Source organism: Electrophorus electricus, chromosome 1 (genome assembly GCF_041902795.1).
Source record: "Electrophorus electricus isolate QZ-2024a chromosome 1, ASM4190279v1, whole genome shotgun sequence".
Lineage (NCBI taxonomy): Eukaryota > Metazoa > Chordata > Actinopteri > Gymnotiformes > Gymnotidae > Electrophorus > Electrophorus electricus.
In genome coordinates, this window is record NC_137497.1 from 925,001 (window position 1) to 944,502 (window position 19,502).

Sequence of the window (19,502 nt, forward strand, 5' to 3'; positions counted from 1 at the left end):
GTGTGGTTTGGGGCCACTTTTCTTATGCTCATGGAGGTGCTTCAGCCGCGTCACTGCAGCACTAGCTTGCCTGTAACGGGCGATACATTTACACCTCAACACGTTAGTTACACCTCAACACAGACCTAGTTACACCTCAACACAGCATTATTTACACCTCAACACAGACTTAGTTACACTTCAACCTACAGTAGTACAGCTACACCTCTACACAGGGTTACACTTACACCTCAGGACAGTGTTACAGTTACACCTCAACCTACAGCAGTAGTTACACCTCTATACAAGGTTACAGTTACACCTCAACCTACAACAATGCAGTCACACTCAACCAACAGCAGTACAGTTACACCTCAATTTACAGCAGTACAGTTACACCTCTACACAAGGTTACAGTTACACCTCAGCACAGTGTTAGTTACACCTCAACCTACAGCAGTACAGTTACACCTCAACACAGGGTTACAGTTACACCTCAACCTACAGCAGTACAGTTACAACTCTACACAAGGTTACAGTTATACCTCAACACAGCGTTAGTTACACCTCAACCTACAGCAGTACAGTCACACGCAACTGAAACAAACTAAGTCACCTTAATTCGAGAAATATAATTTAAATATGACAGTTTAAAGTGAGTCTCATTACAATGCTCAACTCCACACAAGGTGCTTTTCTTTTTCTCAGCCATCATGCCGACTAGCTAACTCCATTTACATTTACGCGTTTATCCAAAGCGACTTACAATTATGACTTAGTACAACGTGAGTAATTGAAAGGTTAAGGGTGTTGCTCAGGGACCCAACAGTGGCAACCTGGCAGTGGTGGGACTAGAACTGGCAACCTTCTGAATACTAGTCCAGTACCTGAACCACTGAGCTAGCACTGCCCACACTGCAACGAAGCCACAACACTAGCGGGGTGTAATATGTGTTTGCTCTGACTGGTCAAATGAGAAAACTGGCTTCATTTACACGAGCCATGAACGTGAGTTTTTCTTAATTTATCACGCGATGTGTTTATTGTGTGCGTTCATGCTGCCATGATGATGAAAATGGATGAAAACGTACTAAACTGAGCAGAACTAAACACGGCACACCGAAATCTGCAACACAAAGATTAACATAGTAACACAGTAAGCATCCCTGGTGCGTGTGTGTGTGTGTGTGTGTGTGTGTGTGTGTGTGAGAGACACTCACAGTCGTTTCTCTGCGGAGATGTTAAAGGAGGCAGCCATGTTGATGAGAGTTGGCAGACAGTGAAGATAGTGACTGTGAGAATGAGGAAGGAGAGAGAGAGAGAGAGAGAGAGAGAGAGAGAGAGAGAGAAGAGAGAGAGGGGGGAGAGAGAGAGAGAGAGAGAGAGGGAGGAGAGAGAGAGAGAGAGGGAGGAGAGGGAGAGACAGAGAGAGAGGGAGGAGAGAGAGCGCAAGAGAACGAGAGAGAGAGAGAGGGAGGGAGAGAGAGGGAGGAGAGAGAGAGAGGGAGAGACATTTACTATATTCATTAGGCCTGTATGACCTACACTCACACCGTACTAGGTTCCAGATAACTACATTGTATTATGTAATCACACTACACTAGATAATCACACTACACTAGATAATCACACTGTACTAGATAATCACTGTACTAGATAATCACACTACACTAGATAATCACACTGTACTAGATAATCACTGTACTATTCAAATCTCAACCTCAGTGCTGGATTTTGTAATCCCTTGTAGTTGATTAAATGATTCATGTAACTGGTTGGGCACTGTAATCACACCTGACGGGAGCGTGGAAAACCTGGACCTCTAGGACCTGGGGGACTGAGGCCTGAACACACACACACACACACACACACACACACACACACACACACACTCACACACACACACACACTCACACACACACACACACACACACACACACACACACACACTCTCTCTCTCTCTCTCTCAAGGGCTGCCCAGCATGTGTGTGACAGAGAGCGCTAGAGGGGTCGTGGTCATGTCAGTGCTCAGGCTATTAGGAGGGCATGTGACACACGGTGGGTGAGGGTGGGCATTAGATCTACACCCAACACTCTCCATGCTCTAAACCCACGCAACATCCTGGCCTCAGTACCTGCTGTGAAGGAACGACACAAGCTTTGGAGAAAGCAAGCAGCATGCAGAAACAACGTCTGTGAGGCATCGAGGAGCCTCCGTACCTTAACGAGGTTGTTCAGGTGTCCGAGTTTCCCCGTGTGGGACACGCCGTGCGCTTTGGCAGCATTCTGCAGGATTTCTCGCACGTTTTCTGAGGCTTCTGGAAAGGGAAAGCACCACCTGCCCGTCGCCCAAACCCTCACCGGGATTTAACGATCGCCACAGTGTATATAGCTGGACAGGACGCAAGCCGAGCAGGCTTAGCGTCGTCCCGTAGGCCAGCCCTGGCCGACACAGCTGATTATCTCGCTAGTCTGCCGTTTGTTGGCGTTTATTGGCGTTTATTCGTCGTGTTGGTAGACAGCTCAGCCAGCCTCAGCTCACCTCTGCTCAGGTCCAGCGGCACCGTCTAGGCCTGCCATAACAACACAGTCGGGACGCAGTTGGTATTCGCATTCAAACGGGACAAGCACAAGCTTTGGTTAGTCAAATAAATAAAAATCGTGACTGCAGTGTAAGCAGGAGTAACTTGCCTCTCATCCGAACACTTCTTCTGCAGCGGCCACGGAAGCTGACCGCCGTGTTTCCGTAAACAACGCCGAGGTCCTCGCCAAACCTCGCGATGAATTACTTAACGTGATTTAGGCTACTGTTACCAATAATCTTCCAGTGGCCAGAGAAACAGGACAGAGATCCTTCACCAGCTGTGCGGTTATAATGCTGATAAAGTGGATAGTTAAAATACTGCTGAAAGAAAAGCACTTTATTTGCACAGCTGATGAACAAATGGCCGAAATGTTCTGTTTTTCTGGAAACTTTGTGTAGTTCGTTCTCTCTCTCTCTCTCTCTCTCTCTCTCTCTCTCTCTCTCTATATATATATATATATATATATATATATATATATATATATATATATATATATATATATATACACACACACACATATATACACATTATATATATATATATATATATATATATATATATATATATATATATATATATATATATATATATATTGATCAGCTGTCATCCATGTTCCTCCTCATAAATCACTGTGGGAGTTTTTCTACTGTATTACTTGTAAGAGATGTAATCAGCTTTACACAAGAGAAGACTCGCTGATGGGTTTGTTGAACACCTTCGGACCATCTGAATTAAGGATTTGTCGTTTCCAGTGGCGAGACATTTTAATACTAATGGACGCTGCACTAACGACACGTCTGCCTGTTGCTGCAGCAATGAAATGAGGAAACTCAAAGTGAAAGAACGGATCTACACTCTCAGAACTTTATAACCCCATGGAACGAATGTTATGATTTAAACATCTACTTTTTCATATACAAACTGGCTCTTACTACTACTCATTCAGAAGTACTTTGCTTGCAAAAGTCATTTTAGTCTCATTCATGGTTCAGTATGGGTGAAAGTCAGCAAAAGAGCTGTTGGTGAGACATATTTATCCAGCAACAAGCACATCAGCAAGAAACCTTTATTAATATAGCTGTATGGATTACACTATGAAAGTGTTGGTGATAAAGGATTCTGTTGTCACACAGATTAACAATGAACATAATCTCATTTTAGCAAGAATACAATCATTAAATGTTATTATTGTTTACAAACGCTAGCTGTGATCTGAGTAATTACAACATCTAGCTGTGGTCTGCCTCATCAGTCCTGTTCCACAACACCTGATGTGTGCTTGCTCATGGGTACACATCATGGAGTGTGTGGACTACCGTAACTGAGCTCAAGTCATTATCGTAGATGCAGTCTGCAATAAAAACACGCACACTGTCTGTGAAGGAATCGCAAATGACACAAATACATTTTTATATAGTTTTAATTAGTTCAGTGATTTAAAACATACCTTCACCCACATCATCATAGATATATGAATCCCTGAGAGAGAGAAGGAGAGGGAGAGAGAGAGAGAGAGAGAGAGAGAGAGAGAGAGAGAGAGAGAGAGAGAGAGAGCACAGGGGATTCTACAGTCAGTCTAAAGGAATAAAAGTAGAAAATCATTTATAAGAGTCAAACGAATTCTGTGATTCAGGTATTATATTTCAGTTAATAACGGGTACTAAGAAGGCGTAACAGACTACTCACTTCAGGACATTATCAACTGACACAATGGCAACTGCAAAAGAGAGAAGTGCTCACTGTAATGGTTCTGTTTTTAAACCAAACACGCCACTCTCATCTTATCAGATTTATATGACAGGTGAGGAATGTGTTTATTAATGTTTTGTATAACCGTTTATTGCTGCATGTTATGAATGTGTGCTGTTATAATGTCAGTTTATGATTGTGTGTCTGTGAAAAAAAATCATGCACCCAGTGCAAATCATTTCATTGTGACAGGCAGATGTACAGGGTTAGATGTACAGGGTTAGAAGTATAGGGTTAGATGTACAGGGTTATGGTTAGATGTACAGGGTTATGGTTAGATGTACAGGGTTATGGTTAGATGAACAGGGTTAAAAGTACAGGGTTAGATGTACAGGGTTAGATGTACAGGGTTATGGTTAGATGAACAGGGTTAGATGTACAGGGTTATGGTTAGATGTACAGGGTTATGGTTAGATGAACAGGGTTAGAAGTACAGGGTTAGATGTACAGGGTTATGGTTAGATGTACAGGGTTAGAGTTAGATTAACAGGGTTAGATGTACAGGGTTAGATGTACAGGGTTATGGTTAGATGTACAGGGTTAGAGTTAGATGAACAGGGTTAGATGTACAGGGTTAGATGTACAGGGTTATGGTTAGATGTACAGGGTTAGAGTTAGATGAACAGGGTTAGAAGTATAGGGTTAGATGTACAGGGTTATGGTTAGATGTACAGGGTTAGAATTAGATGAACAGGGTTAGAAGTATAGGGTTAGATGTACAGGGTTAGATGTACAGGGTTATGGTTAGATGTATAGGGTTGGAGTTAGATGAACAGGGTTAGATGTACAGGGTTATGGTTAGATGTACAGGGTTATGGTTAGATGAACAGGGTTAGATGTACAGGGTTATGGTTAGATGTACAGGGTTATGGTTAGATGAACAGGGTTAGAAGTACAGGGTTAGATGTACAGGGTTATGGTTAGATGTACAGGGTTAGAGTTAGATTAACAGGGTTAGATGTACAGGGTTAGATGTACAGGGTTATGGTTAGATGTACAGGGTTAGAGTTAGATGAACAGGGTTAGATGTACAGGGTTAGATGTACAGGGTTATGGTTAGATGTACAGGGTTAGAGTTAGATGAACAGGGTTAGAAGTATAGGGTTAGATGTACAGGGTTATGGTTAGATGTACAGGGTTAGAATTAGATGAACAGGGTTAGAAGTATAGGGTTAGATGTACAGGGTTAGATGTACAGGGTTATGGTTAGATGTATAGGGTTGGAGTTAGATGAACAGGGTTAGAAGTATAGGGTTAGATGTACAGGGTTATGGTTAGATGTACAGGGTTGGAGTTAGATGAACAGGGTTAGAAGTATAGGGTTAGATGTACAGGGTTATGGTTAGATGTACAGGGTTAGAATTAGATGAACAGGGTTAGAAGTATAGGGTTAGATGTACAGGGTTATGGTTAGATGTACAGGGTTAGAGTTAGATGAACAGGGTTAGAAGTATAGGGTTAGATGTACAGGGTTATGGTTAGATGTACAGGGTTAGAGTTAGATGAACAGGGTTAGAAGTATAGGGTTAGATGTACAGGGTTAGATGTACAGGGTTATGGTTAGATGTACAGGGTTGGAGTTAGATGAACAGGGTTAGAAGTATAGGGTTAGATGTACAGGGTTATGGTTAGATGTACAGGGTTGGAGTTAGATGAACAGGGTTAGAAGTATAGGGTTAGATGTACAGGGTTATGGTTAGATGTACAGGGTTAGGGTTGGATGTATAGGGTTAGATGTATAGGGTTAAGATTGGATGTATAGGGTTAGATGTACAGGGTTAGTATTAGATGAACAGGGTTAGATGTATAAGGTTAGGGTTAGATGTACAGGGTTAGGGTTAGATGTATAAGGTTAGGGTTAGATGTATAGGGTTAGGATTGGATGTATAGGGTTAGGGTTAGATGTACAGGGTTAGGGTTGGATGTATAGGGTTACATGTACAGGGTTAGGGTTGGATGTATAGTGTTAGGGTTAGATGTATAGGGTTAGATGTACAGGGTTAGGGTTAGATGCATAGGGTTAGGGTTGGATGAATAGGGTTAGATGTATATGGTTAGGGTTAGATGTATAGGGTTAGGGTTAGATGTATAGGGTTAGGATTGGATGTATAGGGTTAGATGTATAGGGTTAGGGTTGGATGAATAGGGTTAGAGGTATATGGTTAGGATTGGATGTATAGGGTTAGATGTATAGGGTTGGGGTAGATGTACAGGGTTAGGGTTGGATGAATAGGGTTAGAGGTATATGGTTAGGATTGGATGTATAGGGTTACATGTACAGGATTAGGGTTAGGATTAAGGGGTGTATTAGGGTCAGGGTTAGGGTTATGGTGTATTAGCGAGAGGGATAGTTTAGGATTTTGGACATCAGGACTAGGTTTAGGGGGTATATAAAAAACACTGAACTTCATGTTTACTAGTAACCTTGGTTACAGGTGACCTCACCACGGCTCCTGTACTGGCCCAGGTCCACGCGAGGGGGTCTGCCGGGTTTCATGGGACGTACTCTCATGACGGGCAACGGCTTCTTCTTCGGCTGAGCGCAGCCTGCAGTACTGTGGGCGGAGGCACGGAAGGGTTCTTTGCCCTGCACACCCACCACGTTCTGCCTGGTCACAGGTGGCTTCTTCCGGCTGGGTGGAGGTTTGACGTTCATCTGTTTGTCTCCACCCACTCCCGTCGGCCCACTGCTGGAGCCTCTCTTCTGAGGGAGGATGTGGGCCTGAGCGATTCTGAACCCAGCAGGTTTGGGGGTGGGGTCAACGGCAGGGAATATCCCTTTGCTCTCCTCTCGCCCTCCCTTAGCTAGTGCCCCCTTCAGGGTAACAGGGGCATTAGCCTTTTTGTCCATGGAGCTTGCGGTTGTGACGGACTTGCAGGCGGTTCTGGAGTTTCCAGCTGTGTTAAAGCAAGTCTTCAAGGTGTCGAAGTTTACACTGTTGGGATTACACTGCAGAGCCAGATGAAACCATAAATAGCAAAGAGCAGAGGGTCGCTTAGTGAACCTTTTACAGGTATGGAACATAAACCGTGTGCATGTCAGACCCCTAAACCAACTGTTTCAGTGCAGAATCAGACTCAGTTATAAAAATAAAAATGTTGAGCCGTACTGAATATTGCCTCGGTTCTACCACTCGTGGGTGTACAGTACAGTGAGGTAATAAAATGATACTGTAAGCAGAAAAATGTGGATGGTTTAAAATAAACTGTGTTCATATAGAAAAGGCCTCTGTAGACTTCAGTAAGAGCTCAGATGGTCTCTGTGTCAGACCTCTGAAAATAGTGGTTGTGTAACTGTCCTTGGAGAAAGTGTATAAAGATCATGACCTCCTGGACTGGTAGACATATTCTGGACTGTGACTCGGTTGTGGTTTATACTGAACAGCAAAATAAACACGGGACCTGCTATTCTCTTCAATTAATTACTGAGTCTGCAGCTTTATTTTCTAGAGTAGGGCAACTACCCTATTTTCAAGGGTGGGAGCTGCAAGGACACACACACACACACACATGCCTACTATACACACTTTGATTAATTAGTATACTTAACCTGTGACTGCATAATAAAAACAAATAGATATATTATTTAATTAAAGTAAAAATAGAAATAGTGAATTATTTTAAAAATAGTTAAACAAAGACTGTCAACACAAAACATAAACAGAGATACACAATATGGGGACCAAGCTAAGTAAACGACAAGTAGAGAAGATCACAGCACTTCACATGATCCTACCAGAAGGGATGGGGACAGAAAAAGAGGGAAGGAATCTTATGAAAAAGTAGAACAAGGTGGCTAAAAAGAAAGAAAACCAGTGGCCCACGAGAGGATCTGCCGAACAGTCAAAGACCTCAATGAGCAAGGAGAAAGAAAACTCAAGTGGTTGACCAAAGACGTAAACTGACAATATTACAAGCGTTGGAAAAACGTGCGAGACAATTAAAAGACAAAGAAGCGGATTACAAGGAGAAAGGCGAAACAGAGGAAAATTAAAATGTTGTGCTGTAGACAACATCTCCAAACAGAGACCAGCGCCGAACGGCCCAAAACAAAAGAACAGCAAATATATAAACGGTGCTAGCAACAAGAGAATGACCGGAGGCGGACGTGAAGACGGAGGACACAGCGAAGATTAAAAAAGAAGAAAAAAGGTTGATTTATTTACAAGTCATGCTCTACATATTGTCACGATACGGCCCCTCTCCCGAATGCCTGTGTGTGGGTGTATCTCACACCTGCGCCTCATTGTGCCATTAGCACACAAAAGTCTATCGTTTACGCGTTCGTGGTGTCCGTGTTGATCCCCGTTAGCCTTCGAGCTAATTGTCATATGTTGTGTGTAAATAAACGTATGTTCCTGTGTCTGCAATGCCCATCTTCATGTTCAGAAACACGCTGTGGTACCAGGTAGGTTTGATGACACAGTGGACCTTGATACCATTGGAGTCCCCAGAAGGGTTCCAGATTAATTCAATGCTAGAAATCAAATTGCTGCAGGATTTGAATCTGTGCTTTTCAGGTCGGTTACTATAAACAAAAATGTTGATTTGAAAAATTACATATATTATAACCAACAGTGTTTTATCAATTATGGCCTAATCAGCCATATCTGAACAACTACAAGCCACATCATTAATGGTTGCATTTGATATGCTACTAGCAGAAAAGGGCATGTTTGTGTTCTGTTTGGTGACTCCAGCTGTACATTCTTTCCAAACAACGCTTAATGGCTCCATTATGAGTGCGTTATCTAAACTGGAATCCCTGTTGTTGCTAATCGTGGTTTGTTAATAATCGGCTTTGTAGTAATGCGTTATTCCTCCTGTGGCTCCTGGCTGCATATCCTTTGGCTCATGCGGCTCCTTTTCCTCCCCACTGTGCTTTTAACGGATTAAAGCTCCATTTGATGTTCAGTTAGAGACTTTTGGTTGTTTCGGGTGGAGACTGAGGCTGGTTAGAATAACACAACCACATTATAATATTTTAAACACATATTTTAGGCTACACAATCTAATCAATACATTATAGTATTTTAAACATATTTTAGGCTACACTATCTAATCAATACATTATAATATTTTAATCAATACATTATAATATTTTAAACACATTTTAGGCTACACTATCTAATCAATACATTATAATATTTTAACACATTTTAGGCTACACTATAATCAATACATTATAATATTTTTAACACATATTTTAGGCTACACTATCTAATCAATACATTATAATATTTTAACACATATTTTAGGCTACACTATCTAATCAATACATTATAGTATTTTAAACACATATTTTAGGCTACACTATCTAATCAATACATTATAGTATTTTAAACACATTTTAGGCTACACTAATCAATACATTATAATATTTTTAACACATATTTTAGGCTACACTATCTAATCAATACATTATAATATTTTTAACACATTTTAGCCTACACTATCTAATCAATACATTATAATATTTTTAACACATTTTAGGCTACACTATCTAATCAATACATTATAATATTTTTAACACATTTTAGGCTACACTATCTAATCAATACATTATAGTATTCTAAACACATTTTAGGCTACACTATCTAATCAATACATTATAATATTTTAAACATATTTTAGGCTACACTATCTAATCAATACATTATAATATTTTTAACACATTTTAGGCTACACTAGCTAATCAATACATTATAGTATTTTAAACACATATTTTAGGCTACACTAATCAATACATTATAATATTTTAAACACTCATAGGCTACACTATCTAATCAATACATTATAATATTTTAAACACTCATAGGCTACACTATCTAATCAATACATTATAATATTTTTAACACATATTTTAGCCTACACTATCTAATCAATACATTATAATATTTTTAACACATTTTAGGCTACACTATCTAATCAATACATTATAGTATTTTAAACACATATTTTAGGCTACACTATCTAATCAATACATTATAAAATTTTAAACACATATTTTAGGCTACACTATCTAATCAATACATTATAATATTTTAAACACATTTTAGGCTACACTATCTAATCAATACATTATAATATTTTAAACACATATTTTAGGCTACACTATCTAATCAATACATTATAATATTTTAAACACATTTTAGGCTACACTATCTAATCAATACATTATAATATTTTAAACACATATTTTAGGCTACACTATCTAATCAATACATTATAATATTTTAAACACTCATAGGCTACACTATCTAATCAATACATTATAATATTAACACATATTTTAGCCTACACTATCTAATCAATACATTATAATATTTTAAACATATTTTAGACTACACTATCTAATCAATATATTATAATATTTTTAACACATATTTCAGGCTACACTAATCAATATAATATTTGCATTTACTCATTTACTCATTCTAACATTTTCCAATGTTTTTTTCTATTCTTTTCTATAATGTTTGGTTATACACATTTAATAGCTAATCATCATTTACTCAACATTTAATCAATAAATAATTATGCACTATACATGTATTTGTAACTGCATACAGCGTGAGAACCTTCCACTGATGGTTAGCACTTAATGTATTCCCCCAGGTCAGCTTGCAATCAATATAATCAAGAAATGACTTAAATAGGACCTGCCTGACAAAGTGAAGTAGACCAAAAGATCCTCAAAAGCTAGACAGCATGCTACGATCCAAAGAAGTTCAATGAGATACAAAGTAATTGAGATCTATCTGTCTGGAAAAGGTTATAAAGCCATTTCTAAAGCTTTGGGACTCCAGCGAACCACAGTGAGAGACATTAATCACAAATGGCGAAAACATGGAACAGCGGTGAACCCTCCCAGGAGTGGCCGGCCGACCAAAATTACCCCAAGAGCGCAGCGATGACTCATCCAAGAGGTCACAAAAGACCCCACAACAACATTCAAAGAACTGCAGACCTCTCTTGCCTCAGTTAAGGTCAGAGTTCATGACTCCACCATAAGAAAGAGACTGGGCAAAAATGGCCTGCATGGCAGAGTTCCAAGACAAAAACCACTGCTGAGCAAAAAGAACATAAAGGCTCATCTCAGTTTTGCCAGAAAACATCTTGATGATCCCCAAGACATTTGGGATCCCCAAAAACTCTGTGGACTGACGAGACAAAAGTTGAACTTTTTGGAAGGTGTATATCCCATTACATCTGGCGTAAAAGTAACACAGCATTTCAGAAAAGGAACATCATACCAACAGTAAAATATGGTGGTGCTAGTGCTGCTTCAGGACCTGGAAGATTTGCTGTGGTAAATGAAACCATGAATTCTGCTGTCTACCAAAAAATCTTGAAGGAGAATGTCCAACCATCTGTTCGTGACCTCAAGCTGAAGCACACTTGGGTTCTACAGCAGGACAATGATCCAAAACACACCAGCAAGTCCACCTGTGAATGGCTTAAGAAAAACAAAATTAAGACTCTGGAGTGGCCTAGTCAAAGTCCTGACCTGATTCCGATTAAGATGCTGTGGCATGACCTCAAAAAGGCAGTTTATGTTCGAAAACCCTCCAATGTGGCCGAATTACAACAATTCTGCAAAGATGAGTGGGCCAAAATTCCTCCACAGTGCTATAAAAGACTCATTGCCAGTTATCGCAAATGCTTGATTGTAGTTGTTGCTGCTAAGGGTGGCCCAGCCAGTTATTAGGGGTAACAACTATGCAGGTCAGGAGGCTAAAGATGCAGCAACAGCTTTAGTTCAGTGACCAGTGGGCCCCATATGGAGAAATTATAGGTTGTCAGAAACTGAGGAACCAGGATTTATTGCAGATCTGACAAGTCTTAAGGAGCTGCAGGAGTCTGCTAGTGTGAAAGAAAATGGTCATTAGATGAAAAGGGGACGGTTCAGATACATGGTCTCTGGTACGGGCCAAATGGCCTGTATGTACGGTGGTGTGAAAAAGTGTTAAACACAAAATGCAGTTTTTAAATGAAAGTTTTTATTATTAAGGGGAAAAAAATCCAAACCTACATGGCCCTGTGTGAACCACTGTCCCTGATACACTCATACCTGCATAACCCCACTACCCCCTACCACACCACTGCTACCACCCCACTACCCCCTACCACCCCACTGTTACCACCCCACTACCCCCTACCACACCACTGCTACCACCCCACTACCCCCTACCACACCACCGCTACCACCCCACTACCCCCTACCACACCACCGCTACCACCCCACTACCCCTACCACACCACTGCTACCACCCCACTACCCCCTACCACACCACTGCTACCACCCCACTACTCCCTACCACACCACTGTTACCACCCCACTACCCCCTACCACACCACTGCTACCACCCCACTACCCCCTACCACACCACTACCACCCCACTACCCCCTACCACACCACCGCTACCACCCCACTACCCCCTACCACACCACTGTTACCACCCCACTACCCCCTACCACACCACTGCTACCACCCCACTACCCCCTACCACACCACCGCTACCACCCCACTACCCCCTACCACACCACTGCTACCACCCCACTACCCCCTACCACACCACTGCTACCACCCCACTACTCCCTACCACACCACTGTTACCACCCCACTACCCCCTACCACACCACCGCTACCACCCCACTACCCCCTACCACACCACCGCTACCACCCCACTACCCCTACCACACCACTGTTACCACCCCACTACCCCCTACCACACCACTGTTACCACCCCACTACCCCCTACCACACCACCGCTACCACCCCACTACCCCCTACCACACCACTGTTACCACCCCACTACCCCCTACCACACCACCGCTACCACCCCACTACCCCCTACCACACCACTGCTACCACCCCACTACCCCCTACCACACCACCGCTACCACCCCACTACCCCCTGCCACACCACTGTTACCACCCCACTACCCCCTACCACACCACTACCACCCCACTACCTCCTACCACACCACTGCTACCACCCCACTACCCCCTACCACACCACTGCTACCACCCCACTACTCCCTACCACACCACTGTTACCACCCCACTACCCCCTACCACACCACTGCTACCACCCCACTACCCCCTACCACACCACTACCACCCCACTACCCCCTACCACACCACCGCTACCACCCCACTACCCCCTACCACACCACTGCTACCACCCCACTACCCCCTACCACACCACTGCTACCACCCCACTACCCCCTACCACACCACTGTTACCACCCCACTACCCCCTACCACACCACTGCTACCACCCCACTACCCCCTACCACACCACTGCTACCACCCCACTACCCCCTACCACACCACCGCTACCACACCACCGCTACCACCCCACTACCCCCTACCACACCACTGCTACCACCCCACTACCCCCTACCACACCACTGCTATCACCCCACTACCCCCTAACACCCCACTGCTACCACCCCACTACCCCCTACCACACCACCGCTACCACACCACCGCTACCACCCCACTACCCCCTACCACACCACTGCTACCACCCCACTACCCCCTACCACACCACCGCTACCACACCACCGCTACCACCCCACTACCCCCTACCACACCACTGCTACCACCCCACTACCCCCTACCACACCACTGCTACCACCCCACTACCCCCTACCACACCACTGTTACCACCCCACTACCCCCTACCACACCACTGTTACCACCCCACTACCCCCTACCACACCACTGCTACCACCCCACTACCCCTACCACACCACCGCTACCACCCCACTACCCCCTACCACACCACCGCTACCACACCACCGCTACCACCCCACTACCCCCTACCACACCACTGCTATCACCCCACTACCCCCTAACACCCCACTGCTACCACCCCACTACCCCCTACCACACCACTGCTACCACCCCACTACCCCTACCACACCACCGCTACCACCCCACTACCCCTACCACACCACCGCTACCACCCCACTACCCCTACCACACCACCGCTACCACACCACCGCTACCACCCCACTACCCCCTACCACACCACTGCTACCACCCCACTACCCCCTACCACACCACTGCTATCACCCCACTACCCCCTAACACCCCACTGCTACCACCCCACTACCCCTACCACACCACCGCTACCACCCCACCGCTACCACCCCACTACCCCCTACCACACCACTGCTACCACCCCACTACCCCCTACCACACCACTGTTACCACCCCACTACCCCCTACCACACCACCGCTACCACACCACCGCTACCACCCCACTACCCCCTACCACACCACTGCTACCACCCCACTACCCCCTACCACACCACTGTTACCACCCCACTACCCCCTACCACACCACTGTTACCACCCCACTACCCCCTACCACACCACTGCTACCACCCCACTACCCCCTACCACACCACTGTTACCACCCCACTACCCCCTACCACACCACTACCACCCCACTACCCCCTACCACACCACCGCTACCACCCCACTACCCCCTACCACACCACCGCTACCACACCACCCCTACCACCCCACTACCCCCTACCACACCACTGCTACCACCCCACTACCCCCTACCACACCACTGCTATCACCCCACTACCCCCTAACACCCCACTGCTACCACCCCACTACCCCCTACCACACCACTGCTACCACCCCACTACCCCCTACCACACCACTGTTACCACCCCACTACCCCCTACCACACCACTGCTACCACCCCACTACCCCCTACCACACCACTACCACCCCACTACCCCCTACCACACCACTGCTACCACCCCACTACCCCCTACCACACCACTGCTACCACCCCACTACCCCCTACCACACCACTGTTACCACCCCACTACCCCCTACCACACCACTGCTACCACCCCACTACCCCCTACCACACCACTGCTATCACCCCACTACCCCCTACCACACCACTGCTACCACCCCACTACCCCCTAACACCCCACTGCTACCACCCCACTACCCCCTACCACACCACTACCACCCCACTACCCCCTAACACCCCACTGCTACCACCCCACTACCCCCTACCACACCACTACCACCCCATAAGCAGTGATGAACCACATAGACACTGACACACCAAGCATGCCAACAGATGGACTACAGTGTGTGTGTAGCACTGGTCATTCTGTCTGGGACTCTTCTGCATCTCTTGCTGCATTTCCACTCTATATTAACATGCTCTTAAAGAAACAAGCCCACTCCTGTTTTTTCTCCATGAGCTGTCATTTTTCTAACAGTATGTGTGCATCTGCTGGAGGTCTGGGTGTATTTTTAACTGTTGGATGTCCTGTGGTAAAACCACACAAGTATTTAAGTTCTCAGGCCCTCCCCACTCTTACAGCCCAATGTGTGAAAACCCTGCCTGTTAAAAAGTGCTCCCAAATAATCACACATTCAGAACCAAACTGTTCATATTATTTATCTATGATACTGATGATGCTACATTATCTGTCTAATATTATTATTGGATAATAGATAACAGATCACAACAGCGTGACAGGAGAGCTGTAGTTTACATAATTAAGTTGGGTTGAAAATATGGTGTGGACGCATGTACGCACAGCCACACACACACACACACACACACACACACACACACACACACTCTCTTTCTGTGCACATGCTAGTGTTCAGAAAATCGTGTGCGGTATAAGTATCTTGGAAATGTCCACAATTAAATAATCAGGAGCACTGAATGAAAGTTGGGCATGGTAGAGGCCCAACACAGTCAACCAACACCACCCAACACAGTCATCCAAAACCATCCAGCACAGTCAACCAAAACCACCCAACACAGTTAACCAAAACCTCCCAGCACACTCAACCAAAACCACCCAGCACAGTCAACCAAAACCATCCAGCACAGTCAACCAACACCACCCAGCACAATCACCCAAAACCTCCCAGCACAGTAAACCAAAACCATCCAGCACAGTCAACCAAAACTTCCCAGCACACTCCACCAACACCACCCAGCACAATCAACCAAAACCTCCCAGCATGGCCAACCAACACTACCAGCAAAGTCAACCCTCACCACCCAGCACAGTCAACCAACATTCTCACACTTCACACTGTGGTCACTCTATCTGCCTCATGGTCATTACAGCAGCCAGAGAATTACACAACCACTTATGAATCTAGACATGCAAATCTGGAGTAAGAATCTGGAGCTCACCCAGATAACTCACCCCGCCGTGGTGTGGAGGCAGTCCAAAAGGCAGCCCAGGTGAACGTGGTCCGAGAGGCATCCCAGGTGAACGTGGTCCGACAGGCATCCCAGGTGAACGTGGTCCGACAGGCGTCCCAGGTGAACATGGTCCGAGAGGCGTCCCAGGTGAACGTGGTCGGAGAGGTGTCCCGGGTGAACGTGGTCCGAGAGGTGTCCCGGGTGAACGTGGTCCGAGAGGTGTCCCGGGTGAACGTGGTCCGACAGGCGTCCCAGGTGAACGTAGTCGGACAGGCGTCCCAGGTGAACGTGGTCCAACAGGCGTCCCAGGTGAACGTGGTCCGAGAGGCATCCTAGCTAAAGGATGTTTGAGGCCCCTCATGAATACTCCAGAGGAAGTGCATGTGTTCTCATTACTCTAATAGCACAGGGATGTGAAGAGGGTATCAAAATAACAAAATAACACTGATCTGGGACCAGCCTTCAGCTGGTGGTGTTTACCAGGTCCTGTACTGTCTAGTAGCTGAGACCTGATGTCAGTATAGTAACCAGATGTTTATAAAGTTGTTATACCTCAGCATTGTTTTACATATTAAGAAAACAAATAGACAAATATGATAAGGTTTGCTACATTTCATTTCCATCCACATTTTACATGATTAATACATTATTTTTGTTTATTCCTGTATATGAATAATCGATTATGAAATTAATGGGTCTGGAAGAGATACATTTATATTTCATTCATATATTACATGTGCATTACACTTGATTTGTGTTCATAATTAATCTGTGTTAATCTGTGTATAATGAAGTACTATATGACAAAGTACTGTATGATGAAGTATTGCATGTAAATGAAGTATAGTATGTTTCTTTTTCTGGCCAATCGTCTTCTTTGTCTTTGATGACCAATGAAGGGTGACAACACCCATTTCAGGATCTTAAAAGGTTTGTCTGAAGCACCTTCTCTGGAGGATGCATGCTCCTCCTGGCCGTGAGTGCTAAAATGCCAACAACGCTGTGTGTAATATCCACGCTAATATCCACCATATTGGTGTTTGCAGCTCTAACCTTAATGTATGCAGAAGTGTAATCACAACCACACCAGGATGTTTGACACATGGCTCATGGACACACACACACACACACACACACACACACGCACACACGCACACATTTCCAGACTGCACACAATAGGTGGGGCACTAGCTGTAACCAGACTTATTACATCTCATAGTCAGCCACCTGGAAACAGCATGTTGAAGTTAAACCTGCACCTCTTGTTACAGGTCCTCTGCCCCCGAACTGTTTATACACATGGCACTGCTCAAAAGATGCAGGTACTATAGAAAAATTGTGTTTCGAGCTGTTCACCAGGGCAGTAAGTATTTGTTGGTGGTGTTTATTGGCCTAGACCAGAGGATATGCACTATGAGGAAGTTCCTCATCTGAGGGAAGGACCCCACACATCTTCATTTATACTGGGAGAGGAACCCCACATGTCAGTTATACTTCATACATTTCAGTAACATCTACCTCTAGCATTACAACGCACCCCCCCCCCAAATCTTTATATTGATCTGCATTATGTTATTATAGTACATATATAGTGCATATTTACATTCATGCAATTTAGCTGATGCTTTTATCCAAAACAACTTACAATTATGACTGAGTACAACTTGAGCAATTGAGGGTTAAGGGTGTTGCTCAGGGGCCCAACAGTGGCAACCTGGCAGTGGTGAGACTTGAACTGGCAACCTTCTGATTACTAGTCAAGTACCTTAACCACTGCCCACTAAACACTGTAGTAGTAAACACTTACTGCCCACAGGGGTCTAAGATTTTTATGTCTTTGTGCATATATTACACATAAAAGTTGAACCCCTGTCATACTACGTAAAGAAAGATGTACATACCATAGTGCCGCGCTCCGAGCAGCACACGACAGCAGAAATGGCTCCTTACTGGCACTCGCGCTTCAAGTTCCTCTAGCACTCTTAAATTGGAACAGAAACAATGACCGAACAGAAACAATGACCAAACAGCTCTCTCTCTCTCTCTCTCTCTCTCTCTCTCTCTCTCTCTCTCTCTCTCTCTCTCTCTCTCTCTCTCTCTCTCTCTCTCTCTCTCTCTCTCTCTCTCTCTCTCTCTCTCTCTCTCTCTCTCTCTCTCAGCCTGGTGCTCACAAAAAAAAAGGCTCCAGTGCAGATGTGATGGACACCATTTTAATTCGAGTTGATTTCATAATGAATTAAAAACAATACAAGCACTATATTGTCATTATTATTCAAAAGTTTAAAGAAATAAAACATCTACATAAACTGTAGAATATGATAAAAGAAGGATCATATTTGTTCCAGTCATGTCATAACAAGTGGATCAGTTTACTACAGTTTAAGTGATGAAGGAGGTTTTGGAGATGATGGGGTTAGGGGTTAGGGTAAGTGGGCCAGGAGGTCGTTTATATCCCGGGGCACTTTGGAGGTTCTCTAAAGAGCTTCACACACTACTAATCAGTGAAAGGGACGTTGAAGAGGTCAGAGGTCATCTTGCAATTCTGAGTCTGGTCACTTGAGTTCAGAGTGGGGCTATTCTCCAGTAGAACTGCATGTGGAATTAAGGATGGAAACTGCGCACGCATACACACACACACAGACACACACACACACACACACGTACCCTATTGACTAAAGAATACAGTTAAACCTCCTGATCTTCTGAAACTCACCCAGCACAGACCTGCAGAATAAACACAAGCTCAGTAAACAGCAGGTTAACTCTCACAGCATAAAACAAGCTCAGTAAACACCATGCCGAACTGGGTACAGGTACATGCAGGCCTGTTCGGGGTGGACCCCTTTGTCCAGATGTTGAGAACGTCAGCGTTTGGTTCATGTATACCCAGGCAGGACACCTGGCTCCTCATGTAAGTGCGGGGCCAGTGAAGCTACCTGCTCGTGCCGGTTTATTCTCA

The 19,502-nt window shown here is 44.4% G+C and overlaps 2 protein-coding genes across 2 annotated transcripts in view; both read right to left on the reverse strand.

Moving 5' to 3' along the window:
* Positions 1–1,273, reverse strand: part of LOC113568471 (rapamycin-insensitive companion of mTOR) — a 15,639-nt gene extending 14,366 nt beyond the window's left edge. The window contains 2 exon segments of the mRNA XM_081698019.1: positions 1–70; positions 1,200–1,273. The exon segment at positions 1–70 is cut by the window's left edge and continues 89 nt beyond it. The gene's annotated coding sequence lies outside the window, so the exon portion shown is untranslated.
* A 2,027-nt stretch (positions 1,274–3,300) lies between these two features.
* On the reverse strand, positions 3,301–18,484 carry LOC113568499 (uncharacterized). The gene is made up of 6 exons (XM_026996709.3): positions 18,445–18,484; positions 16,545–16,940; positions 6,759–7,263; positions 4,251–4,281; positions 4,012–4,043; positions 3,301–3,915 (listed from the first exon to the last, which is right to left on the reverse strand). The coding sequence occupies exons 1-6, from the start codon at positions 18,445–18,447 to the stop codon at positions 3,848–3,850; spliced, it is 1,035 nt and encodes a 344-aa protein (XP_026852510.3). The 5' UTR covers positions 18,448–18,484; the 3' UTR covers positions 3,301–3,847.
* Between the last annotated feature and the right edge of the window lie 1,018 nt (positions 18,485–19,502).